The sequence below is a fragment of the Molothrus ater genome, chromosome 4, assembly GCF_012460135.2.
Source record: "Molothrus ater isolate BHLD 08-10-18 breed brown headed cowbird chromosome 4, BPBGC_Mater_1.1, whole genome shotgun sequence".
Lineage (NCBI taxonomy): Eukaryota > Metazoa > Chordata > Aves > Passeriformes > Icteridae > Molothrus > Molothrus ater.
In genome coordinates this window covers 72,207,059-72,233,097 of record NC_050481.2, presented here as the reverse complement: position 1 = coordinate 72,233,097, position 26,039 = coordinate 72,207,059, and the positions used below count along the sequence as shown (strand labels likewise).

Sequence of the window (26,039 nt, the reverse complement as noted above, 5' to 3'; positions counted from 1 at the left end):
ATCAGAACCCAACCAATTCCTGCCCAAATTTCTCCCATTCCTGCAGAATAATTCATTTTTCCTTCGAGCAAACAGCGTCAGAATCCAACCAATCCCTGCCCAAAACTCCTCCATTTCCATGGAATAACCAAATTCCTGCCTCCAAAGGAGAATTCTTGGAGAAAACAAGGTCAGAATCCAACCAGTTCCTGCCCAAATTTCTCCTCTTTCAATGGAATAATGAAGTGAATGAATCCAAAGAATTCTCGGAGGAAGCAATTCCTCCATTTCTAAGGAATAACGGAATTCCTGCATCCAAAGAGGAATTCTTGGAGAAAACAATGTCAGAATCCAACCAGTTCCTGCCCAAAATTTGTCCATTCCCATGGAATAACGGAATTCCTGCATCCAAAGAGGAATTCTTGGAGGAAAACCCAGCAACCGAGAAATACAGACACGTGAAAAATTCCGCATTTGGGACAGCAGGAGGAAATTCCCTTTGCATTTCTGTGCCATGCAGGAAGGAATTTCATAGATTTTCCCCAAACCCGTCCATATCTGGATTTTTTTCCTCCCTCAGGGATGGACATCCCAGGATAAAGGAGGGAGGGGCGGATCCATGGAATTCCCCAAAGCAGGAAAAGCCAGGTTCACTCACCAGGACAGAGTAGATGTGGAGGCATCGATAGACCGGGGAGAAATCCACCAAATCCTGGGCTCCAGGCACCTGAAACAGGGAGGAAATCCATGAAAAACGTGGGAAACTCACCAAAAATCCACCAAAAACTGCAAGAAATTTAATGATGGGTAAGTGGAGCAGTAAAATATCACAGACGGACAAGTGAAATCCGAAAAAAAATCACATTTAAATAAGTTTATCGCTCAAAAAAATTATATTTAGGTGAATGAAACTATAAAAAAAATCAAATTTCACTAAGTGTCCCTAAAAAATTCCATCTATGTGTGTACAAGCCATAAAAATTTCATTTATAAATAAGTAGAACTGCAAAAAATTTAAATATGGGTAAGTGGAACTCTAAAATATCACAGACAGACAACCGAAATCCTAAAAAAAAATTACATTTAAATAAGTTTGTTGCTCAAAATAATCAAATTTAGTTGACTGAAACTATGAAGAAATCAAATTTAAATAAGTATCACTCTAAAAAATCCCATCTAAGTGCAAGTCATAAAAATTTCATTTATAAATAAGTAGAACAGCAAAAAATTTAAATATGGGTAAGTGGAACTCTAAAATATCACAGACAGACAACTGAAATCCTAAAAATAAATCACATTTAAATAAGTTTGTCGCTCCAAAAAATCACATTAAGTGGATGAAACTATAAAAAAAATCAAATTTAAATAAGAGTCAGTAAAAAATCCCATCTAGATGAGTAGAACTGCAAAAAATTTAAATATGAGTACATGGAACTCTAAAATATCACAGACAGATAACTGAAATCCTAAAAAAATCACATTTAAATAAGTTTGTCTCTCCAAAAAAAATCACATTTATGTGAATGAAAATATTAAAAAGATCACATTTAAGTAAGTGTCACTAAAATAGCCCATCTAGGTGAGTGCAAGCCATAAAAATTTCATTTATAAATAAGTAGAACAGCAATAAAATTTAAATATGGGTAAGCGGAACTCTAAAACATCACAGAGAGACAACTGAAATCCTAAAATAGCAAAAATATAAATGAAAGTCACTCCAAAAAAATCACATTTAGGGGAGTGTAGCTCTAAAGAAATTAAATTTAAATGAGCGCCAGTCCAAAAATTCCCACCCAGGTGAGTGTGGCTCATGAAAATTCCATGGGTAAATAAGGATAACTGGAAAACAATTTAAATATGGGCAAGTGAAAGAGTAAAATATCACATGGGGAGAAGTGAAATCTTCCCCAAAAAAATCAAATTTAAATGAAAGTCACTCTAAAAAAATCGCATTTGGGTAAATGAAACTATAAAAAAATCACATAAATCATATTTGTTTTGTCATAATTTATGTAAAAATATAATTTATCAAAATATTTTATCAAGAATTATGGAAAATTGGTGTCACTCCAAAATGCCAATTTTAGTTGAGTGCAACTCTAAAAAATACAAATTTAAATAAATCCCATGCTAAAAAAAAAATCACATTTAGGAAAATGAAACACTAAAAAAAATCACATCTAAATCAGTGTAACTCCAAAAAAATCACTTTTAGGTGAGTGTACATCTAAAAAATTTCAATTTAAATAAATTCCACTTTAAAAATCACATTTAGGCGAGTTCAGCTCTAAAAATCTCATCTAAATTAATGCCACTCTAAGAAATCAAATTTAGGTGAATGAAATTGTAAAAGAATCACATCTAGATCAATGTAACTAAAAAAAATCTGATTTTAAAAATGCTAATATTAAATGTGTCACTCAAAAAAATCACTTTTAGCTGAGGACAATTCTAAAAAATTAAAATATAAAGAAATTCCACTCTCAAAAATCGCATTTAGGCAAATTAAACTATAAAAAAAATCCCATCTATATAAGTGTAATTTTTAAAAAATCACTTTTAGGTGAGTTTAGTTCTAAAAATTTCAAATAGAACAAAATTCCTCTCTAAAAATCACTTTTAGGTGAAGATAACTCTAAAAATTAAAATATAAATAAATTCCACTCCAAAAAAATCAATTTAGGCAAATGAAGCTATAAAAAAATCCCATCTATATAAGTGTAACTCCAAAACAATACTTCTACAGACGTGCAACTCTAAAAAATTCAAATTTAAATAAATTCCACTCCAAAAAATCCTTTCTAGGTGAGTACTCTAAAAAATTTATATATAAATAAATTCCACTCTAAGAAATATATTTAGGCAAAAGAAATCATAAAAAAAATCACATCTAAATCAGCGTAACTTCAAAAAAATACTTCTAGGGGGGTGCAACTCTAAAAAATTCAAATTTAAATAAATTCCACTCTAAAAAAATCACTTTTAAGTGAATATAACCCTAAAAAATTCAAATAGAACTAAATTCCACTCTAAAACAACACTTTCAGGTGAATGTAACTCAGAAAAAAATTCAAATATAAATAAATTCCTCTCTAAAAAAAATCAGTTTTAGTTGAATTTGACTCTAAAAAAATCCCATTTAAATAAGTTTATCACACCAAAATATCATTTCTATGTGAGAGCAGCTCCAACACCAGAGGGTCCAAGGCAAAGCCAGGATCCCAGTTCTGGAAAAATTCCATTTAATTCCTGGGATCTCCCCAAATATTCTGATTTTTCAGGGGCTTGGAAGCAGGAAAATGCCCTTTAATGTTGGTTTTGCTCCGCTGAAATCCCACGGAACGCTGGGACTCATTCCAGGCACGGAATCCAAGGGATGCTGGCACCACACACGCAACAAAAAGCGGGAAAAAAGGCAAAAACCAGGCAAAAAAACCCAACTCATTCTTGGGATTTCACATTGGGTTTGCTTGAAAGCCCCACTTGGGTTTGATTTTTCCCGGTTTTTCCCCTGGGGAAGAGGCTGGGTGGGATCGGAGGGGGAATTTGCATTTTGTGTCCTTTGGGGATGTTCCCTTGGCTCTCCTTGGGGGCTGGAAGCTCCAGCACCCCAAATCCCAGGAAAAGGGGTGGGAAAAGGGGCAGGGATGGAAGGGCCATGGACAGCCCTGGAAATGGGGTGGGTTTGGGGTTTCAGTGAGGCTGGGGGGAGCTGGGGGCTCAGGGAGCATCCTGGAGGCTCCTCAGGAGGGATGGGGAGGGAAAACTGGGATTGGGATAAACTCCTCTGTGAGGGGGAAATGGAGGGTGAGAGGGAAATCAGTCCTGGCTGGAGCTGAAATGGGGGATCCAAAGACCCCAGAGTGGTTTGGGATGGTTTGGGATCCCTTAATGGCCATCCTGGGGTGATCCCAGTGCTGCAGGATGGGATTCCCACACCTGCACCCTCAGGATTTTGTGGGATAAACTCCTCTGTGAGGTGGAAATGGAGGGTGAGAGGGAAATCAGTCCTGGCTGGAGCTGAAATGGGGGATCCCAGGACCCCAGAGTGGTTTGGGATGAGAGGGACATTAATGCCCATCCTGAATTGATCCAGGATGGGATTCCCGCATCTGCACCCTCAGGATTTTGTGGGATAAACTCCTCTGTGAGGGGGAAATGGAGCTGGTAAAGGATCGCAGGGTGAGAGGGAAATCAGTCCTGGCTGGACCTGAAATGGGAGATCCCAGGATCCTAAATTAGTTTGGGATGGGAGGGATCCTAATGGGGGGACTCTGAGGTGATCCAGGATGGGATTCCCACATCTGCACCTCCAGCTCCTGCCTCTGGAGCTGCTTTTGGAGCAGCCTGGGATGGTGGAAATGTCCCTGGCCATGGCAGGGCTGCAGTGGGATGGGATTTGGTGGGATAAACTCCTCTCTGAGGTGGAACCGGAGTGAAAGAATTCCTTCATGGGAATTTCTTCCTGGGAAGGAGTTCCTGGCTGGGAGGGTGGGCAGGGGCTGGGCTGGAATTCCCAGATTTGCTGGGGCTGCCCCTGGATCCCTGGCAGTGCCCAAGGCCAGGTTGGACCCACCTGGGACAGTGGGAGCTGTCCCTGCCCACAGCAGGGGTGGAATTGATGATTTTTCAGGTCCCTTCCATCCCAAGTCATTCCATGATTCCATGGAATTCTCCCTCTGCCTGGATTAACACATCCATCACACAATGACCCTGTCTCACATTGACAAATTCAGGCGTTTATCTGCTATTTCAACATTCAGACAGAAATTAAAATTCCCTGAATTTAGCACTGAAGAAGTGCCTGCATTTCCTGCGCCAGAGCTGCACTGCCAGCGCTCCCAACAATCCATAAATCCCTGATTTTTGGGACGTGCCGATGCCATGGGAGCCTGGGCTGCCCCAGGCCAGGACTGATGGCTCCCCTGACACCCCCTCCAGCCCAATCCTGGTTTTTATCCCTCTTGATTTCCAGAACAAAGGATTTATTCATCTTATCCCAAAATTTCCCAGTCCGCACAACATCAACCTCCCAATCTCATTCCCAAATCCTGCAGCAGGCACGTTCCCAGAGCTGGGAGTGGGGCAGGGCTCTGGAAACACCCAAATCCCTCCTGCAAGTGGGGTTAAACAATCCTGCAGCTCATTTAACTCCTGCAAGGCCAATTTTCCATGGAAACCTGCAGCCCTGGCTGCCACCAGCACAGGGATGGCTCAGAGTTTAGGGAAGCTTTGCTATGGGTTTGGATAATTTGGGATATGAAGGTTATTTTGGGATAGGAGGGTTAATTCAGATATGAAGGTTATTTTATGATAGGAGAGTTAATTTGGGATAGAAGGGTTGATTTGGGATATGAGGGTTGATTTGGGATAGGAGGGTTAATTTGGGATATGAAGGTTAATTTGGGATATAAGGGTTAATGTGGGGTAGGAGGGTTAATTTGGGATAGAAGGGTTAATTTGGGATGCAAGGGTTAATTTGGGATATGAGGGTTAATTTGGAATATAAGGGTTAATTTGGGATACAAGGGTTAATTTGGGATGCAAGGGTTAATTTGGGATATGAGGGTTAATTTGGGATCTGAGGGTTTGGACCTTGGACCCTTGGTGGGTTTTGGGGTAAATGCGGGACACGAGCACAGGTTCTGTCCCTCAGTGAGGGTGAAAACCCTCCAGACTGGAACACCAGGAATTCCAGAGGAGCCAAATCCGGGGATCCCAGAGTCCCATTGATGGGAACCCATGGATGAGCTGGGGCACAGGACACAGGACAGGACCCAGAACCCACTGGGCTCCACTCCAGGACAAGGCACGAAGCAGGGGGGGACTGCAGGTGACACAAACATTCCAGGAATTGTCCCTAAAACTCCACTGCTGCCCCCAGCCATGGCTCTGCTCCAATCCAGCTTTGGGGTCCTCAGGAAAAGGATCTGGAGCTGCTGGAGAGAGCCCAGGAGACATCAGGGAGCTGAGGCCAGGTTGGGAGAGCTGGGAATGTTCACCTGGAGAAGGGAAAGCTCCAGGCAGAGCTCAGAGTCCCCCCTGAGCCTCCTTTGCTCCAGGCTGAGCCCCTGCCCGGCTCCCTCAGGGACTCTGCAGCCCCTGCCCGGCTCCCTCAGGGACTCTGCAGCCCCTGCCCGGCTCCCTCAGGGACTCTGCAGCCCCTGCCCGGCTCCCTCAGGGATTCTGCAGCCCCTGCCCGGCTCCCTCAGGGACTCTCCAGCCCTTTCCCAGCTCCCTCAGGGACTCTGCAGCCCCTGCCCGGCTCCCTCAGGGATTCTGCAGCCCCTGCCCGGCTCCCTCAGGGACTCTCCAGCCCTTTCCCAGCTCCCTCAGGGATTCTCCAGCCCCTGCCCAGCTCCCTCAGGGATTCTCCATTCCCTTCCCAGCTCCAATCCCTTCCCTGGGCATGCTCCGGCCCCTCCAGGTCTCCCTCCAAGGACTCCAAAATTGGAATGGCTCCATTTCCATTCGAGAGATTTTTTTTTGGCCAATAAATCAATAATTTTCTTTCCAAAAAGAACAAATCCCCAGGAGGATTCACTCTGGTGACCCAGGGACAGGGACAGCACCCAGGGAATGCCTGGAGCTGTTCCAGGGGAGGCCCAGGCTGGATTTTAGGGAAAGGTTCCTCATCCAGGAAGGTGCTGGCACTGCCCAGGCTCCCCAGGGAATGGGCACAGCCATGAGGCTGCCAGAGCTCCAGGAGTGTTGGGACAGAGCTCCAGGGATGCCCAGGGTGGGATTCTGGGGGTCTGAGCAGGGACAGGGGTGGATGGATGGATGGATAGATGATCCCTGTGGACCCCCTTCCATCCAGGAGATTCCCTGATTCTATGAGGAAGGAACACAGGGAACTCAAAGCTGATCAGGAACAAACTGCTCGCTTTTCTCTCCTCCATGGGATATTACCCCTGGGATTTCCTTCATGGGGGCTCCTCCAAGGGATCTCCCACATGGGATCTCCTATATGGGGCACCTCCATGGGATCTCCTCCACGGCATCTCCTCCATGAAATCTCCTCCATGGGATCTCCTCCAAGGGATCTTCTCCAAGGGATCTCCTCCATGGCATCTCGCCATGGCATCTCCTCCATGGGGGCTTCTCCATGGCATCTCCTCCATGGGATATTCCCCCTGGGATTTCCCCCATGGGATTTCCTCCATGGGACCTCCTCTATGGGATATTCCCCATGGGATTTGCTCCATGGGATCTCCTCCATGGGATCTCCCCCATGGAATCTCCCCCATGGCATCTCCTCCATGGGATCTCCCCCATGGCATCTCCTCCATGGGATCTCCCCCATGGCATCTCCTCCAGGACACCTGGCCAGGTGCACCCAGGGGTCCCATGGCTGCTGCCCCTCCTCCCCCACTGTTCATCACCATGGACAGTGGCCACTGCCCACCCTGGGACAGGGACTGGGATGGGGACAGCCCCTCCTGCCCATCCCCCACTGCAGGGCCACCTCCTGTGAGGTCACCAAAGGGCCACCACACCCAGAGATGGGAATCACCTGTCTGGGACAGGCCAGAACCATGGAAACATGGAATGGGTTGGGTGGGAAAGGACCTTAAATCCCATCCCATCCATGGGCAGGGACACCTCCCCCTGTCCCAGGCTGCTCCAAGCCCCAGTGTCCAACCTGGCCTGGGACACTGCCAGGGATCCAGGGGCAGCCCCAGCAAATCTGGGAATTCCAGCCCAGGCAGGAATTCCTTGCCAAGATCCCAGCCCAATCTCCCCTTTCCCAGTGGGAGCCATTCCCTGGCTCCTGTCCCTGCAGGCCTTGTCCCCAGTCCCTCTCCAGCTCTCCTGGAGCCCCTGCAGGCCCTGCCAGGGGCTCTGAGCTCTGCCTGGAGCCTTCCCTTCTCCAGGGGAACATTCCCAGCTCTGCCAGCCTGCCTCCAGCCCTGCAGCAGCTCCGGGGCCTCATTCCATGCTGCTGTGGGAATGTGGAGCCCCTCCAGAGGGTCCCAGAGCAGGCCCCAGGAAGGGTCTGGGCTGAGCCCACAATTCCATCCCCATGGAGGAAGGTGTGACCTCGCTCTGCTCTGGATGCACAGCAGCCACGGAAAGGAGGGAATGGATTTGCAGAGGGAAAACAGAAAGCCCAGAACCACTTGAACAACCCAACTTCAAATTCCCAGCTCGTCCTTGGTCCCCTCCCTGGCTGCTCAGGGGCTGTTACGGTCAGGGTGACAAACACCTCCCAGCCCAGGGAGTGGCTGCAGCTGAAAAGATCATTTTCCTGACAAAAGAGGCTTCAACAAGTGAGAAGAACCATCCAGAGGGGCAGACAGAACTTCCCAAAAGCTCCAGGAAACGGCTGCATCCCACGGCACGATGGACACATCCAAAGGCTCAACCCCCCAGGTCCTGCACTGCAGCTGCCTTTCCTGAGACATGGGGCTGTACTCCATGGGAAACATCCCAAATCCCAGGTGAACCAGCACTGGGAGGAAGGAAAAACCAACACCACCCCCAGGTTATGTGGTTCCCAAAACCCTCTGTCAGGTGCCAGGAAGCTGCAGCAGGAAGCGAAGAAGGGAGCACATGAAGGAATTTAAATTTCCACCTCCCATCCTGACACAACACCTTATCTGAAGACAAACCAGGAGAAAGGAAAAGGCCAAAAATCAGGTTATGGAGCAATGTTTCCCTGAGGGATGGATGTTCTCCAGCAGCAGCAAGGTGCTGGGACAGACTGGGATGGGCAGTTCCCAATCCTTGGCCTCTCCACTGAGCGCAGTAATGGGAATAGGGAGAAAACCACAAAATAACCAAATTTGGAGACACATCCCACGTTCTCCAGCCTCTTCTGCACCTTCAGGACTCCCCCATGAGCAAGGAGCAAACCCCTTGAGACACCACAGGCACCCCACACCACCCAGTTTGGTGTTTACCTCTTCCTCCTCGTCCTCATCCTCCACATCCAGGATCCCCGAATCCTGCTCCGACATGGGGCTGGTGTTCTTCACCTCCAGCTCGGAGCTGGCGCTGAACTCCTTCTTGGATTTCTTTCCCCCGCCAATCCTGGGCTGCTGGGACACGATGTTGTCCAGGTTCCTCTGCTGCTGTGCCTAGGAGCAAACACAGGTTCCACCTGGGGTTTCATTTGGTTTTCAGGCACGAGGAGCCTCTGGCCCTGAACGGGGACAAAGGAGGCCGGAGGCGCCACGCGCTCGGCGGAATTCTGACACGTCGCCTTTCCCCCGAGCCAGATATTCCCAGATCCATTTGCAAAGCAGGCCAGGGATTATGCAACAATCCAAACACGCTCCTGACTCTTTCCAAATCCCAGCGCCCCGGCCCCCGTGCTGCCACATTGATCCGTTTACGGCCCAGCTGCAGCGATATTGGCCCGCGGGCCATGTGGTGACTGTCACAGGGACCTCCTGAACCGCTGGGTTTGTTCCTCTTTCCCAGCCGTGGCGGCACAAAACATTCCACATCTGGACCCCAGAGGTTCCTGAAAGCATTTTTGTGGGAGCCCAGGAGGGTTTAATTGCACATTGTTGATGTGCGGAACGAGCTGTAAAAGGTGCTCAAGGAAAACGTGCTGGAAGCAGCGGGATGGAGGGCTGGGAACACGCGGAGTTATTCCAGGGGTTTTGGGGTTGTCTGGCAGCTGAGGTCACACTGTGCCCTCCTGCAAAAATTCCATTGTTTTTCCTTTGATATGGAGCACAATAATCGACAGGAAAAGTGGTTCAGGCCCACTTGCTCAGGAGCTGATCAAGTTCAAACACAAGGGCAAGGAATGGGAGCAGCACAAACACACGAGGGGTCTCCAGGGCCAAATCCCAGCCAAAACCAGGGGGAAAAGGCCAATCCCATGGATGTGGCCCTGCTGGACACGTGGGTTTGTGTGCTGGTGTAACTGGAAAATAAACACTCGGAAAACCTGGAATTTATATGGATTTAGACACAGATTTAGAGGATTCCTCCCCATATTATGCTGTGGATTTTTTATGTATCAGGAGAAAGGTGTGTGGGAATCATGGAATCACAGACAGGATCTTCAGGATCCTCTCATTCCATGGGCAAGGACACTTTCCACAAGCCCAGGTAGCTCCTGGACATCCTGGAATTCCAGGATTCTCTGAGGTGGCAAAAGGGGCTCATCCCCTTCCCTATGGCAATGTGGCAGCCTGGATTTAGAAGGAAGCAGGAAAACCATTAAACCTGTTGGAGATCCAGCTGTCAGTGACACCAAGGGAGAATTAAAACATTATTAATTACTATTAAAAATCTCTAATTATTAATTACTTTTGCTACCTGAATTGCAGAGAGCACAAAGTGTGCTTAATCTGTGTGCAAACCTCCCAGATTATTTCCTTTTCAAAACTTGGAAGTTTTAACGTCCCACCAAAAATTATTCAGGAGCAGCTTTGATTTTTGCCAGCTTCAAAATCCCTTTGGAATCTCCCCTTGGGAAGCAAAACCCCACCAGGGACCGAGCATTGGATAATTCCTACATCTGAGGAATCCAAGCATGGCATGAAGACCCCATTCCTTGGAAAATCCAGGCATGGACATCCCATCCCTCGGAAAATCCACCTCAAAGTGCTCCTCACCCCGAGCACACACAATCAGCTCTGAATTAATTAACCAGCTGGGCAACCCCTAACAAAATTCCGTGTACAAAGCTGCCCCTGGAGGCAGCTGCAGCGGGAACAGGAGTGAATCCTTGGATGGGGATGTGAATCCTTGTGGGATGTGTTATCCCACAGCACAACCTTGACCTCTAGTGGCTGGAAAGCAGGAGTAGCCCTAGAGTGCTTATTTACTCCGAGTGCTCCTCCCAGCTGAGCCAGGGGACTCCCAACCCTGGCTCCCAATCCCTTTAAAAAAAAATCTCTTCAGGGATGAATCCCAACAATGGGAATTTTTGCAACAGAGCCCCAGAGGGAAAGGTCTGGGTGGACACTGCCCAGGACAAAGTTTTGCTCCCGACGTCAGGACGCGAGGCCGATGGGGAAAGGGGCATTTTTGGCACCGGGATTTTCGGACTTCAGAGGCAGCACTCTATAGAAAGGCCTTGCAACATCCCATAAAGGGAATTAGGACTTCAAAAAGGGGCGGGAGCGCTCGGTCCTTCAGAAGAGAACACAACAAAGGGTCGGGGTCGGGCCCGCCCAGCGCTGCCATGAGTTTCCCAACAAGGCCTAATGAAGTTATAACCCTGAATCTACTGGAAATTCCCCCAAAAGCAAGCCCAGTGCACTCATTAAACCCTCCAGTTTATGTAATCCTTCTCCTTCTGGAGAGGGGAGAATCAAAGAGTGGGAAAAGGCGCAGTTTTGGACGGAGCCCTGAGCTGGACGCGGCTCGTTAAGCAGGGTGGAGTGGGCCTGGAGAGCACAGGCGGTCATGGGAGAGGGAAATCTGGGATAACGAGCTGGAGGATGCTGCTGCCAGCCCTGGACTCCCCTGCCCCAGCCCTCAGCGTGAAACACATGGGATTTCAGCCTGGACATGGAGTTGGTGTCACCAAGGATCCATGGAAGAGCTCTCTGAGGATCACCAACCTTGGTCCCACCTCTGCTTTCCAACAGGGATTCATCTTTCCTGTGTTGGGAGCACAGCAGGATGTGGCCAGGTATCAATATTGATAAGATCCAAACAAAATGTTGATAAGATTTCATAAATTCCAGTTATTTAGAAATCAAGGAAATCTGTCCCTCCGGCATCGCTCCAGGACAAGGAGCCCCACATGGAATTTACCCTCCAAGTTTTGATTTTGCACTTTTAATGCAAATAAACTGAGTTATCAAGAGAAGAGTTTTGATCTGGAATAAAGTCCAAGCACCAGCTGGGAAATCACGGAATCCAGGAACAGTTTGGGTTAGAAGTGACCACAAATCCCATCCCATTCCACCCCCAGAGACACCTTCCACTGTCCCAGGGTGTTCCAAGCCCCAGTGTCCAACCTGGCCTTGGACACTTCAGGGATCCAGGGGCAGCCACAGCAAATCTGGGCACCCTGTGCCAGGGCCTCCCTACTCTCTGAATAAAAAAGAAGGAAAAATTTCTGTGTCCCTACTCCCAGATATCCTAAAAACCAGCCAGAGGATGCTCCCAAAGGCACAAAAGGTTTCCAGCCCACCAGGAGCAATTGGGACCTTGAGGAATCTTCACCTTTCAGGATTTTTGCGGGGAGAGTTTTAAATTGGATGAGATTTTCCAGGGATTTCTGCCTGAACGACCTCACATCACTCAGTGGAGCTTTTGTTCCCTTCCCTTTCTAGGAACATAGGAGCCAAATCCTGACCTGTGATGGGCACATTCCCACTGCAGCAGGAACAGGAATGCCCCGAGCCCAGGATGAAGGCCCTGCACACCCCAGGAGGAACGGGAATGGCTTTTCCATTTCCATCTCCACCAGGGCATTCCCAGCCCCCCGCTCCCGGCAGGAAACGATCTGGACTGAGGTGACCTAGAAGTGAGAAATATCAAATTTTCCTCAGCTCCGTGAAGTCAGCGAGGTTTGGGTTTCACTGTGAGGGAAAGGCAGGGCTGGGGGGAGGCCCAGAGGAAGCAGCTCTGGAGAAGTTCAGGATTATCCAAAGGAACTCCCCAGCTCATTCCCAGCACCTCCCCAGGCTGGAGTGCAGCAGAACAACCCTTCCATGGATTTGCTGGGGCACAGGAAGGATCAAACCCAGCCTGCAGAGGAGCACTGGGGGGTTTGGGGGATCTGTTCCCCACAAAGGGATGAGTTCCCCACATCAGAGGCCGGGTGACACCTGGGATACCCTTGGAAAACCCATGGAAATGGGGCTGGGGGAGGCCCAAAGCCCTCAGGAGATGATAAATCCAACCCAAAATCCGCCCACCTTTTGGTGTGGTTTCCAGGAAAGTGAGGCCAGTTTGGGGTTATCCTGTGGGATTGCCTCTGTTATGCAGGACCATCAATCCTGGCTCACTCTGCTCCATGGGAGCATTAAAAAAGGCAGGAGAGCCAAGGCCTGGTCACAGCTGATGTTGCTTTTAGGATCAAACACAAAGTGTTGGGATTGTGGAGGTGAAGCTCCCTCCAAGCACAGCCACCTCCCTCATCCACAGCAGCCTGGAGACCAGGAGCACCCCCATCACTCCATCAGGGCACAATTCCCAGCTCCTGGTGGGAATCCTATTTCCAGAATGGTTGGTAGGACAAGCAGAGGCACCTTTCCACCTCCAGGGCCAGGCCCGGGTCAGTGACCCACCCTTGTGCACTGAGGTTGTCATCAGGCAGTCCAGAAGACTTTTAGGGGGACCTGGGACAGCAGGAGGTGTCCCTGCCCATGGCAGGGGGTGGAATGGGATGGGATTTAAGGTCCTTTCCCACCCAAACCATCCTGGGATTATTTGATGGTGTAAATCCTGTCTCCTGCACATCCCTTCACTGAGGGCTTGATCCTGCAGGATGCAGCTTTGGGGGTTTCTCTTCAAACCCTAAAATTCCCAGAGAGGTGTGGACTCCTCATCCCTGTAAGTGTCCAAGGTCAGGCTGGACAGGGCTTGGAGCAACGTGGGATAGTGGAAGGTGTCCCTGCTCAGGCAGGGGTGGGATGGGATGATTTTTAAGGTACCTTCCAACCCAAACCATCCTGGGATTCAAAGCCCTCAACAGGAAGGACTTCCCTCAGCATTCCAGGATCCATCCCAAAAAACTCCCAGAAGCTTGCGAACAGAAACTCCACCTTCCCACCCCTCACAACCAAATGGACCCAGCCCAACCAAGCTGGAGCTGAATTTTTTGTAGTTGAATTTTTCAGAGTTGGGTTTTTCAAAGCAACACAGCTCCTCGAGATCAAGTGACCCCAGCCACAAGCCAGCACCCAGAACCACGGAGGCATTCACAGCTCCATGGGATCATTCCCAGTGCCTTGGGGTTATTCCCAACACCATGGGGTCATTCCCAACACCATGGAGTCATTCTCAGTGCCACGGGATCATTCCCACTGCCATGGGATCATTCCCAATGCCATGGAGTAATTCTCAACTCCATGGAGTCACTCCCAATGCCACGGAATCATTCCCAAAGCCAAGGGTTCATTCCCATTGCCACGGGATCATTCCCATTGCCACAGGATCATTCCCAAGGCCATGGAGTCATTCCCAGTACCATGGGAACATTCCCAACACTATGGGATCATTCCCACTGCCATGGAGTCATTCCCAATGCCATGGACTAGGATCAGTCCCAGTGCCATGGAGTCAATCCCAGCTCCATGGAGTCATTCTCAATGCCACAGGATCATTTCCAATGCCATGGGCTCATTTCCAACACCAATGAATGGTTCATTCCCAACACCATGGAGTCATTCCCAACACCATGGAGTCATTCCCAACACCATGGTGTCATTCCCAGGATCATGGGATCACTCCCAGCAGCATGGGCTCATTTCCAACGCCATGGGGTCATTCCCAACACCATGGGATCATTCTCAACACCATGGAGTCATTCCCAACGCCATGGGCTCATTCCCAACACCATGGAGTCATTCCCAACACCATGGGCTCATTCCCAACGCCATGGGATCATTCCCAATGCCATGGGCTCATTCCCAGTGCCACGGGCTCATTCCCAACACCATGGGCTCATTCCCAACACCATGGAGTCATTCCCAACGCCATGGGATCATTCCAACGCCATGGGATCATTCCCAACACCATGGGATCATTCCCAATGCCACGGGCTCATTCCCAACACCATGGGATCATTCCCAACACCACGGGATCATTCTCTATGCCACAGAATCATTCCCAACACCATGGGCTCATTCCCAATGCCGCAGGATCATTCCCAGAGCAGGCCAGGGACCCTTCCAGGCTCTGCCTCCAGAGCCACCCTAAGGAAAAGTTTGTTTCACCACCTCCAGGAGGAAGGAGCTCCTTTCAAACTCCAATATTGTTATTTTTGTAACTTCACCTTGTTTTCTGCACCCCTTTGCAAACACTTGAGTCTCACCTCCCTTCACCTCCACCCACCAATATTTACTTTTGAGCAGAATCTAATTAGGTTTTTCCTGATGAGACACGAGATAAGGCCCGGGCAGAAGGGGCTGGTGATTTAAAGGGAGCCATGATTTAAAGGCTGGCTTTGGTAGTTTTGATTAGTTCCTGCTGTGATGCTTTTACAGACCCCTCTAATGGGCTGAGACACCGAATATTCAAATATCATTTCCCAATATCCCTAGAAATGGGATACATATTCCTTAAGCAATCTTAGGGGGAAAAAAGAAAGGGGGAAAAAAAAATAAAAGCAGCAAAGCCGACTGGCTATGGGGGTAGGGAAAAAAAAGAACGTTAATAAAAAATGACAGTAGGGCTGGAGCCCTGCCAGAGAGCCATTCCAAAGTTATAAAATCCCCCAGGGATCAGATAAAAGCAGGGATTATTATTGCAAGGTGTAAACTCAGCACACGGCCGCAGCTCCTGCTTTGAGTTTGCCCGCGGAGCCGGCGCTGTCGGGACCAGGAGGGGCTCAGCCTCTCCTGCCCCCGGTGCTAACTTGTTATCAGAGCAGACAATTTGTTGGAGGTTTGGCTGACAAAGTTCTCCCTGGGCTCAGGAAACGAGGCCCAACAATGGGTTTTGGTTTTTTTTGAACTCCATTCCAGGTCATTAAATAAAAGGAGTTTGGAAATGCAGCATTGGACGGGTTTGTTCTCCCCAGTGCAAAGACTCAGCCTCAACCCCCCGCCACTCCTCATTCCCTAAAAAGTCTCTTCCACCTCAGCCCATCCAGAGCTGAAATCCACCCCGGCTCTGATATTCCTAAACATCAATTTTCCTCAAATACAAGTTTTTGGCATTGAGTGTGTGACGAGGAAAATGCAATTCCCCTTTTGCTTTGCTCTCACCCCATGATTTACCCTCATCCCCTGCTCCTGCTCATTTTCCCAACCTGGATTTAATCCAGGCCTAATTCCATGGATTTTACAGTTCAATATTCCCTGGCCAGAACAAGGGCACTGCTGTGGCAGCAGGATCCCACTGGATTCCAAATAATTCCTGTTTGTGCTGCCCTGGATCCCTGGCAGTGCCCAAGGCCAGGCTGGACACTGGGGCTTGGAGCAGCCTGGAGTAGGGGAAGGTGTTGGGGTTGGAAAGAGATGGGATTTCAGGTCCTTTCCTACACAAACCATTCCAGGACTCTGCAGCCCCTCTGCTCTGGAGCCAGGCTGGGAGAGCTGGGAATGTTCCCCTGGAGAAGGGAAAAATCCAGGGAATCCTCAGAGTCCCTGCAGGGGCTCCAGGAGAGCTGCAGAGGGGCTGGGGACAAGGCCTGCAGGGACAGGAGCCAGGGAATGGCTCCCACTGGGAAAGGGGAGATTGGGCTGGGATCTTGGCAAGGAATTCCTGCCTGGGCTGGAATTCCCGGATTTGCTGGGGCTGCCCCTGGATCCCTGGCAGTGCCCAAGGCCAGGTTGGACACTGGGGCTGGGATCCACCTGGGACAGTGGGAGGTGCCCCTGCCCACGCAACTGGATGGGATCAAACCCATGGGATGAGCTCAGCCATATTCACCTCCTTGGAGTTCATTCAATAACTGGGTTAATTCAGCTTTTCACACAAAACCCATTAAACCTCAGCTGTTTTGTGGGGAGGCTGCTCAGCCCAGCACTGGGAGAAGGGAATGATCCAGACTCTTCCTTCCAAGGAGAAATTTATCACAGGAGGATTGATAAAAAGCCTTGGGCAACCACAGCCTCCGGGTCAGCTGTGCAAAAAAAAAGCCACTTTTTAAGGAGCCCTTTATGGCCCAAGTGTTGATTTACACTTCTGTGGGATCCAGATCTGCGGGCAGCTTCAAAGGGAGCTCAGTGAGGCGATTACAGAGTTTATTTATCACATTTACACAGCGGCAGAGGAGCCGAGAATGAGCTCAGGGCACCCAAGGCAGCGGCAGCAGCAGGAGGAGGAGGAGGAGGATGATGGGTGTTCCACAGGGAATTTCAAACACATGAAAGTCCTCGGCCTGACACAGCTCAGGGCTCTGCTCCAGCAGCCCAAGCTCTTGGGCACAAAAATGGTTTACAATTCATCTGAACTGAGATGGAACTGAGACTCTTTGATTCCCTTCTACCAACCATTTAAAATTCCTTCTCCAGCTGGGAGCACCCCCTGGATGAAATCCCCCACCCTGGGAGCTGCTGTGACCCCAGGCTGGTTCAACTCTGCCCAAGGAGGCACAACCATGACTCAAAGCTGCCCTGGAAACTCCCACATGTCCCTTGTACCTCTCCTCACTCTTAACTGGGACCCAACCAAAGCCCCGAGTAAGAGAGGGAGCAGCAGAGGAACCACAACCAAAACTGGTCACAGGTGAGAGGGTCTGGAATGACTCAGGAGCACCCAAGCGTGCAGGGCCTGGCTCTGGGAGCCCTCCCAGGGAATTGGGATTGTTTTCCAAGCCAGGCTTTGTTCCAACACGCTCCCTGACAAGCGAGGCATGGCACGGGGAACAGGGCTTGGGGTTTGGGCTTGGTGGGTTTTTTTTTCCCCTCAGTGAAAGCGTTAAAAAGGAGAAATCCAAGCAAAAGGCTTTGTTTTGTCAGGAAAAAAACAAAAACAAAACAAAAGAAAACAACCAAAACAAACCCCCCAAAAAACCAGAGGAAAAGGGAATGAAGCTGGAGAGGAGAGTGGGGAGCTAAAGGGACAAATTCAGGCTTTGACTTAAGGATGTCCTACCAGAGAATTGCAGAATTACAAAACTGGGCAGTTCAGGGAATCCCAGAGCGGTTTGGGTTGGAAAAGCTCATCCCATTCCAGCCCTTCCATGGCCAGGGACGCCTTCCACTATCCCAGGGTGCTCTGAACCTCTCCCTGCCCTTCCTTGGGCTCCCCCAGTGCAGCTCTGGGGCTTGGAGCAAGCCTGGAGCACCAGGAAGGCTCCTCCTCAACCCAAAGGCCCCCAGTGAAATTCCAGCCCCCAGCACGGGAATAATCCCAGCTCCAGGAGCTCCTCAAACCCCCTGGGGCCTCTCCAGGTGCTGTCCCCACCTCTGTCCTTGCCCAGGGAAGGTGGGACCCTCACCCCTCCGGAAATTCAGGATAAAATCAGCCATGGATTAGATCTCACTGTGGGGGAAGGTGTTGGGCTCCACTTCCCAGGGTTTGATCCAGGGGGAATTCTGGAAAAACCATCTGAGTGTGCTCAGCTTGGAGCTGCCCCTGCCCGAGCTCTGACACCACACAGGGCCCTCACTCCAGCCATGAGTTTGAGCAGCCTGATTCCAACATTTCCCAAAGGTTTTCCTCCCATTTTCCCTTCCCACCGGCTGGGAAGCTGCTGCTTTCCCGAGGAACAGCCTGCCTGTTATCCCTGTTTTCCATGGCAGGAGCTGCTCCCTCAGCCATGGAGCAGACAGGAATTATCACTCATGGATGCCCCACTTTTCCTCGACCTCACAACGTTCCCCAGGGAGTTGCCCTGGCCTGGGATGGAATCCTTGTGTCCCAGTGTCCGTGGGAGTTCCCAGAGTGCTGCTCCACACCCCCTCCCTGGGCTCTGGCACTTGCAGATAAGGTTCCTTTCAAGATTCTGCTTTTGTTCCCGTTTATCAGCCTGGGCTGGGTGTTTGAAGGATTCTGAGGCACTGGCCAGGGTCAGAGCACCTCCCTGGGATGGTTCTGATTCTCCTGGAACAACAGGACTCAGTAAATCCCAGGAAAAGCCCAGTGTGGGTAATCCTGCACAAAAAGGGATTTTGGCTTTTCACAGGACAGCCTGAAAGTCTTCAAGTGTGATCTAGGAAGAGCTGCAGAGATCCTTTGGCTCTAACTCAGATCCCAGACCTGCAGGCAGAATACCCTCAGCCATTCCCACGGAAATCTGGGATAAGGGGATCCCAAGGGGACACATTCCACGCTGGGATCTGGGAACTGAGTAAAAGAGTAACTCAGATCAGTAACTGAGGGACAGAGATGGGATCTGGGATGTTCACTGAGTCTGGGAAGAACCTGCCAGACTAAGGCTGCCCTGACATCCCCAAGATCCTGTTTTCCAAGGCAGAGGAATGTTCTTCCAGGGATTGGCCACGGCTGCTGCATGAGGTGCCCTGTGCTTCCGAGCTATGGCCCAAAGTGAAACCCTCATGGAATGGCTTGGAATGGAAGGGAACCTTAAAAACCACCTTGTTCCACCTCCCACTGTCCCAGGTGGATCCAAGCCCCAGTGTCCAGCCTGGCCTCGGGCACTGCCAGGGATCCAGGGGCAGCCCCAGCAAATCTGGGAATTCCAGCCCAGCCAGGAATTCCTTGCCAAGATCCCAGCCCAATCTCCCCTTTCCCAGTGGGAGCCATTCCCTGGCTCCTGTCCCTGCAGGCCTTGTCCCCAGCCCCTCTCCAGCTCTCCTGGAGCCCTGCAGGCCCTGCCAGGGGCTCTGAGCTCTGCCTGGAGCCTTCCCTTCTCCAGGGGAGCATTCCCAGCTCTGCCAGCCTGGCTCCAGAGCAGAGGGGCTCCAGCCCTGCAGCAGCTCCGGGGCCTCCTCTGGGCTCTCTCCAGCAGCTCCACGTCCTCCTGCTGTTGGCCCCAGGGCTGGGGCAGCTCTGCAGGTGGGCTCTCACCTCAGGGAGGGGCACAGGGACACAATTCCCACCTTGCCTGTGGCAGCAGCCAGGCCTGAGCAGGGGGCTCTGGGCTGGGCCGTTCCAGCCTCATCCACAACATCCCAAACCCCTCTCCCAGGGCTGCTCCCAGCCCCTTCCTTCTCCTCCCAGTCTGGATTTGTGCTGGGATTGCCCCAATCCAGCCCTGCTGAATTGCTGAGGTTCTGTCCCAGCTCTCTGGAGTGGTGGCCCCCCAGCCCATCTCTCATCCCTGTGTCCATCTGTCCCTCCCTGTCTGTCCAGTCTGTCCAGGGACGCTGGGTGGGACAGAGCCAAAGGCTGTGCACAGCCCCAGTGGATCCTGCCAGTCCTTTTTCCCTTTTCCATCAAAACTTCAGGAGGAATCTGAGCAAGGATCACAGTGAAAGCTGAACCCTAAAACCCAAAGAAGCCCCAGGGGCAGCAGCACCTCCACCTTCAGGAGATTTAAAAAATACTATTTAAAAAAAAAAATGATAAATCCTTGTTGGAACAAAGCCCTTTTCATTCTGTTTGGGAATAACCCCTCTGGTTTTTTTTTTGATGAGAAACCCACAAAGCAGCTGCCAACGGGGCTGAGCCACAAAGAGCAGCTCGGCTGGGGGAGAACAAAATGGCTTTTTCAGGAATAATCATCTTCCCCAGGATCCCTGAGCTTCAGGGAGCAGCAGAAGAAAGCAGAACATTATTTGGTTAGTGCTGGTTTTAATTAATCACAGAATTAGCCAGGCCCTGCCTCCCCCAGCACGGTGACTGTAAGGAATATTTAATCCCAATATGAAAAGTTTCAACTTTACAGAAGAGCTTCAATTTCATTTTCCTGCCTTCACTTCACAAAGATCCCTCTGATAATGTGAAATATTCTGTTGATAAATACTTTTTTTTTTTTTCCTAAGCACTGGGGCGTGAGGGTTGGGGATTTAGAGAAGAGATTACAGCAGAGAAAAATGAAATTATACATTCAGCACTCAGCACTGCTCTCCAAAACCAACTCTCCCAACTGAAACCACTTTTTGTGGTCTTTTTTAACATAAAAATGAACTTAGTCAACACATTACATAATTCTCCTCTCCCACAGTATGTTCCCAGGATTTTTCTCCCTGCATCCATCACTAATATTTCACTCACACCACAATTTTTAGGACTGAGCCTAAAAAGATTTTAAGTCTGCAGCAATAAATCAAAACCTGATCTCATCTCGATGCTGTAAATTCACTTCGTGGTCACCCTTGAAAGCCCCACAAGTTATTGCAGAATTCAAATTATGCTCTTAAAAAAAAAATTCTCTCCATGTTCTGAGTGCTCCAGCCTGAAGAATCCACCACCAGGAATATCCAGCACCTCCCAAATCCGTTATTCATTCCCTGGACGTGATCTGCCCTCTAAAGGCATCTGGGGAAATTACAAAGAGCTTTTTTAGCCATAAAGAAGCCCTGGAAGGGTTGGATTTTCCTCTTCTTTCCCCCTCTGGCTTCTCCCTCTGTCTCAACCACACAGGAGGATCCCAGGCTCAGCTTAACCAGGCTCAGCCTGAGCTCAGCCCAGCCAGGACCATCCTCAACTCAAGGAAACTCCACAGGACAGAGCCTGGATCTGCCTCTATGGACACTGAGGAATGAGCACCATGCATAAAGAAGGGTTTAATCCAGGCCTAATTCCATGGATCTCACAGTTCAGTATTCCCTGGGCAGGACAAGGGCACTGCTGTGGCAGCAGGACCCCAACGATTCCAATTTGTGCTGCCCTGGATCCCCAACAATTCCCATTTCTGCTGCCCTGGATCCCCAACGATTCCAATTTGTGCTGCCCTGGATCCCCAACGATTCCCATTTGTGCTGCCCTGGATCCCAAACAATTCCCATTTCTGCTGCTCTGGATCCCCAACAATTCCCATTTGTGCTGCCCTGGATCCCCAACAATTCCCATTTGTGCTGCCCTGGATCCCCAACGATTCCCATTTGTGCTGCCCTGGATCCCCAGCAATTCCAGTTTGTGCTGCTCTGGATCCCCAACAATTCCCATTTCTGCTGCCCTGGATCCCCAACGATTTCCATTTCTGCTGCCCTGGATCCCCAACAATTCCTGTTTGTGCTGCCCTGGGAGTGCCCAAGGAAAGGCTGGATGGGGTTTGGAGCAGCCTGGGATAGGGGAACGTGTTGGGGTTGGGATGGGATGGGCTTTGAGGTCCCTTCCAACACAAACTGCTCCACCTGGAGAAGGGAAAATTCCAGGGAATCCTCAGAGTGCCTGGAGGGGCTCCAGGAGAGCTGGAGAGGGGCTGGGGACAAGGCCTGCAGGGACAGGAGCCAGGGAATGGCTCCCACTGGGAAAGGGGAGATTGGGCTGGGATCTTGGCAAGGAATTCCTGGCTGGGCTGGAATTCCCAGATTTGCTGGGGCTGCCCCTGGATCCCTGGCAGTGCCCAAGGCCAGGTTGGACACTGGGGCTTGGATTAGTGGGAGGGGGTGGCACTGGATGGGATTTAAGGTCCCTTCCCACCCAAACCATTCCATGACCATCCTAACCAGCAATAATTTGGGATTTAGGCAAATCCCAGAATCCCAGAATCAATAAAGTTGGAAAAGTCCTCCAAGACCCTCCAGTCCCACCCGTGACCAAAATCCTTCATCCCAACACACCTGGGATGCTCCCAGCCTGGCCTTATTCTGTGGACACCACAACAAAATCCTGCCAAAAAAAAAATCCCTTTAAAAATATTAAAAAGAATAAAATCCAAACGATCCCAACCCCACTGCCGAGGACAGGATTCACAGGATGCAAATTCCAAGAAGAATCAGCAGAGCCACCCCCAGCCCTTCCCTGGCCACCAGTCTGGATCCTTCCCACCCCAGGTTTGAAACTCCCACACTTCCAAATTACAGCCCCAGTTTTTAAGAGCCCAAAATAAACAGCAGCTTGTACCAGGAAAAAAAAAAAAAATTGAAAAAGGGCAATTAGAAAGTCAGAATTCCTCCAAGTTCTCGTTAGTAAAAGTTTTATATCCCTCCAACATGTGGCACTCCAGGAGAAAACCTGGCAGAGGGAAAAATGCCCTGGTCCACCTTTCCTGAACACAGCAACGTTTCAGCCTTGGCCAAGGTGGTTCCTATTAGGGGCCTTTTTTCCATTTGAAATTTACTGGTTAATTTTATGGAAACAAATCAAGGGAGCTGCGTATTATAAATCTATTAAGGATAAAAAACGTAACTCTGCAAATAAAAAAAAAAAACCCGGAAAAAATCTCACACCTCCCCTCCAGCCCTTTCCAATTTTCGTTTATGGGCCTTTTAAAAGGGAAAAGTGGAGCTGGGAGGTCCTCCTGGAGTCCCCACGAGTGCCACACGTGTGGCATCCCTGCCCAGCCCTGGGCAATGAGCAGCTTTATGGAGCCATGCCCTGTTCCAGGTGGCCAACTCCACCTGCTACTGGAACAGGATAAAAAAATAATCCCTGTTTTACAGGGAATTCTCCTCTCCCCTGCGGGATGGGGTTGGGAAGGGAAGCTGAAGGACAAAATTCCAAAGGGTTTTGACTGCTCTGCCTCCATCTGGAGTTAATGGGGCTGCACCTGCTTTTCACAAGGTGTGAACGTGACCCCCCCAAAGAGCTCAGAGGCTCCAGCACTGCCTTGATCCAAGGGAACACAGGGGAGACAAATCCAGGTGGGAAAAGGCTTGGGAGCCGAACATGAAACCCTCAGAGGTGGGCGAGCAAAAGGCCACGAGGTTCAGGCAGGCCAGGGGCTGGAGCTGCACCTGGGACAGGGAAATCCCAGCACAAATCCAGGCTGGGAGGAGAAATGATGGAGAGCAGCCCTGGGAGAGGGATTTGGGATGTTCCCCTGGAGAAGGGAAAATTCCAGGGAATCCTCAGAGTGCCTGCAGGGGCTCCAGGAGAGCTGCAGAGGGGCTGGGGACAAGGCCTGCAGGGACAGGAGCCAGGGAATGGCTCCCACTGGGAAAGGGGAGATTGGGCTGGGATCTTGGCAAGGAATTCCTGCCTGGGCTGGAATTCCCAGATTTGCTGGGGCTGCCCCTGGATCCCTGGCAGTGCCCAAGGCCAGGATGGACACTGGGGCTTGGAGCCACCTGGGACAGTGGGAGGTGTCCCTGCCCATGGAATGGGGTGGGATGGAGGAGCTTTAAGGTCCCTTCCATCCCAATCCATTCTGGGATATCTTTGGATGACCAGGAACACATGGGATAAAGAACAAGGTCAGTCAAAGTCACCACAGCCAACCCTGACCGTTTTCCATCAGCTTCAGTGGAATTCTTTCCAGTGAAATCCCAGCAGCCACTGCAGGACAGGGATGTGTTTGGAGCTGAGGCTCTGCAGCAGCTCCATCCTGGCTGACCTGGGCATTGTGGATGTCCCAAATTCCTGCTGGGAATTGCTCCTCACTGCAGGGCAACCCGGCCTGCAGCAGGGACAGAGGAACTGCGTGGGATGGGACGGGGGGCAGAGATGGCACTGATTGCAGGAAATGGGAAAAAAGGGGGAAAAAAGGAAAACCCAACACTCACCTGCCAATGTGTGAGCTCCACCCGCAGCTCCCAAGGGCACGAACAACCCCCAGGCCTTTGGTCACAGCTGGGATAAAAGGGAATCTAGAACCTGAGCTCCACAATTCCAATATTCAGCATCCTGAATTTCATTCCTTACCGAGAAAGGGAAGAGTTCCCTTAACTCCTGGGGATTTCACCAGGATATTTGTTCCCTGTTCACCTCAGAACCACAGAATTTGCATTATTTTAGGCAATCAGGTGACAGCTGAGTAAGAAAATGACAGAAGGAAAGTGCAGGCAGCCCCAAAAACACCTTCCTGCCTCATCCCAATCCACGTGCAGCACTGCTGGAATTGCCCAGAGCTCCCAGGAATGGATGCAGGGAAGAATCCCACCTAAAAATGTCCTTTCCTTTCCCCCATCACAGTGACTGGGAGAGTCCCTGCCAGAACAACCCCGAAGATTCGCTTCTGCAAATAATCAGAAAAATCTTCAAGGACCTGGAGCCTCCTCATCCTCCAAATAAATTCCAAGCTGCCTTTTTCTTCCCTTTCCAAGTGGAGTGGAAAAGAGAGATCCTCCCTTCTCCCAAAGTCTTAATAATGTTCTTCAAACGCTTTGGAGATGCTTCAAGAGAAAGCACTGAAGAAATATTAACCAGGATTTCATCCCAAAGCCTTGGAGCTCATTTCAGGGCTGGCTCCACATTCCAGCCTCATTCCCTGCTCCCAAATCCCTCCTGCTTTAAGGTGACGGGCGTGTGGATGCTTCAGAAGGTTGGGAACCTTTTGTCCTGCAGGGGTTATAAATCCCTTTTTCCCCGCTTTGTGAGTGGAACCACAGGTTTTCCACAGTCCCAGAGGGATATTCAGGGAAATCTGGCTGTGGATGATGCCCCTGTCCCAAGCCTGGAGCCTGAGAGCTCCTGGAGCTGCCGAGTCTGACACTAATGAAAAATAAGGAGCTCCCAGCCCAGCTGCCATGCGAGGAAACACCAAAAATGTGCTCCTAATTTCTTGCTCAGCCCCAAAGATTTGTGAGGACTTTGTGGAGCTACTGCAACGAGTTAGGAGTGATGAAGTGCAAGGCTCCGGCTTGGGCCAAGCAGACACTGCCTCGTTACTGCCCCGCTAATTGAGGTCCTGCTCGGCCTGGAACGCCGAGGGAGCAGCAGGAAAACGTCTGGGACCTTTCCCTTTTCCAGCCATCCTTTAAAAAACACTTTATAAAACCCCACCGTGCCACGGGAGCCGGCCCTGTGGAGTGATCCGGGGGATTCTCGGCCGCCTCTTTCTTCCCAAAGTTGAAATGTAAAAGCTTGGGGAGCATTTTGGATACCTGGATTTAGGGAAAAACCATGGGATGTGGGGAATGATGGACTTTCAAGTGCACCTCGGAAACCAGGCTCTGGTTCTTGTCACGTCTCCAGGAAGGGAGGAGCAAGGATGGGTCCAGTTAAATGTTGGGAGAATGGGAAAAGAGCTCATGGAATTTTGTAGGAGATTTCAAGGACTTTATCAAAGCCTGGACAGACCTTGGCGCACTCTGGGATAGTGGGAAGTGTCCCTGAACATGGATGGGGTGGAACGGGATGGGATTTAAGGTCCCTTCCAACCCAAACCATTCCAGGATTCTGCAGCCCCTCTGCTCTGGCAGAGCTGGGAATGTTCCCCTGGAGAAGGGAAAATTCCAGGGAATGCTCAGAGTGCCTGGAGGGGCTCCAGGAGAGCTGCAGAGGGGCTGGGGACAAGGCCTGCAGGGACAGGAGCCAGGGAATGGCTCCCACTGGGAAAGGGGAGATTGGGCTGGGATCTTGGCAGGGAATTGTTCCCTGTGATGGAGAGAAGAAACAAATCCCTGCTGCTCTAAGTGCATCCCATATTTTTCCAAGGACTAAAAAAATTCTCCTCAGCACTCCACAGCCCAGGATTTTCCCTCACTCTCTCGTGTCTTTAGCCCTGTCAA

General features: G+C 50.2%; 1 protein-coding gene across 4 annotated transcripts in view; it reads right to left on the bottom strand.

The window, feature by feature from the left end:
* The window catches only part of EXOC6B (exocyst complex component 6B), a 310,416-nt gene that overhangs the window by 156,145 nt on the left and 128,232 nt on the right, over positions 1–26,039 (bottom strand). For all 4 annotated transcript variants that reach the window (XM_036382126.1, XM_036382128.1, XM_036382125.1 and 1 more), the window contains exons 7-8: positions 8,886–9,062; positions 638–706 (exon numbers count right to left, since the gene is read on the bottom strand). In XM_036382126.1, the coding sequence (XP_036238019.1) occupies positions 638–706; positions 8,886–9,062 (246 nt within the window). The remainder of the gene's footprint in view (positions 1–637; positions 707–8,885; positions 9,063–26,039) is intronic.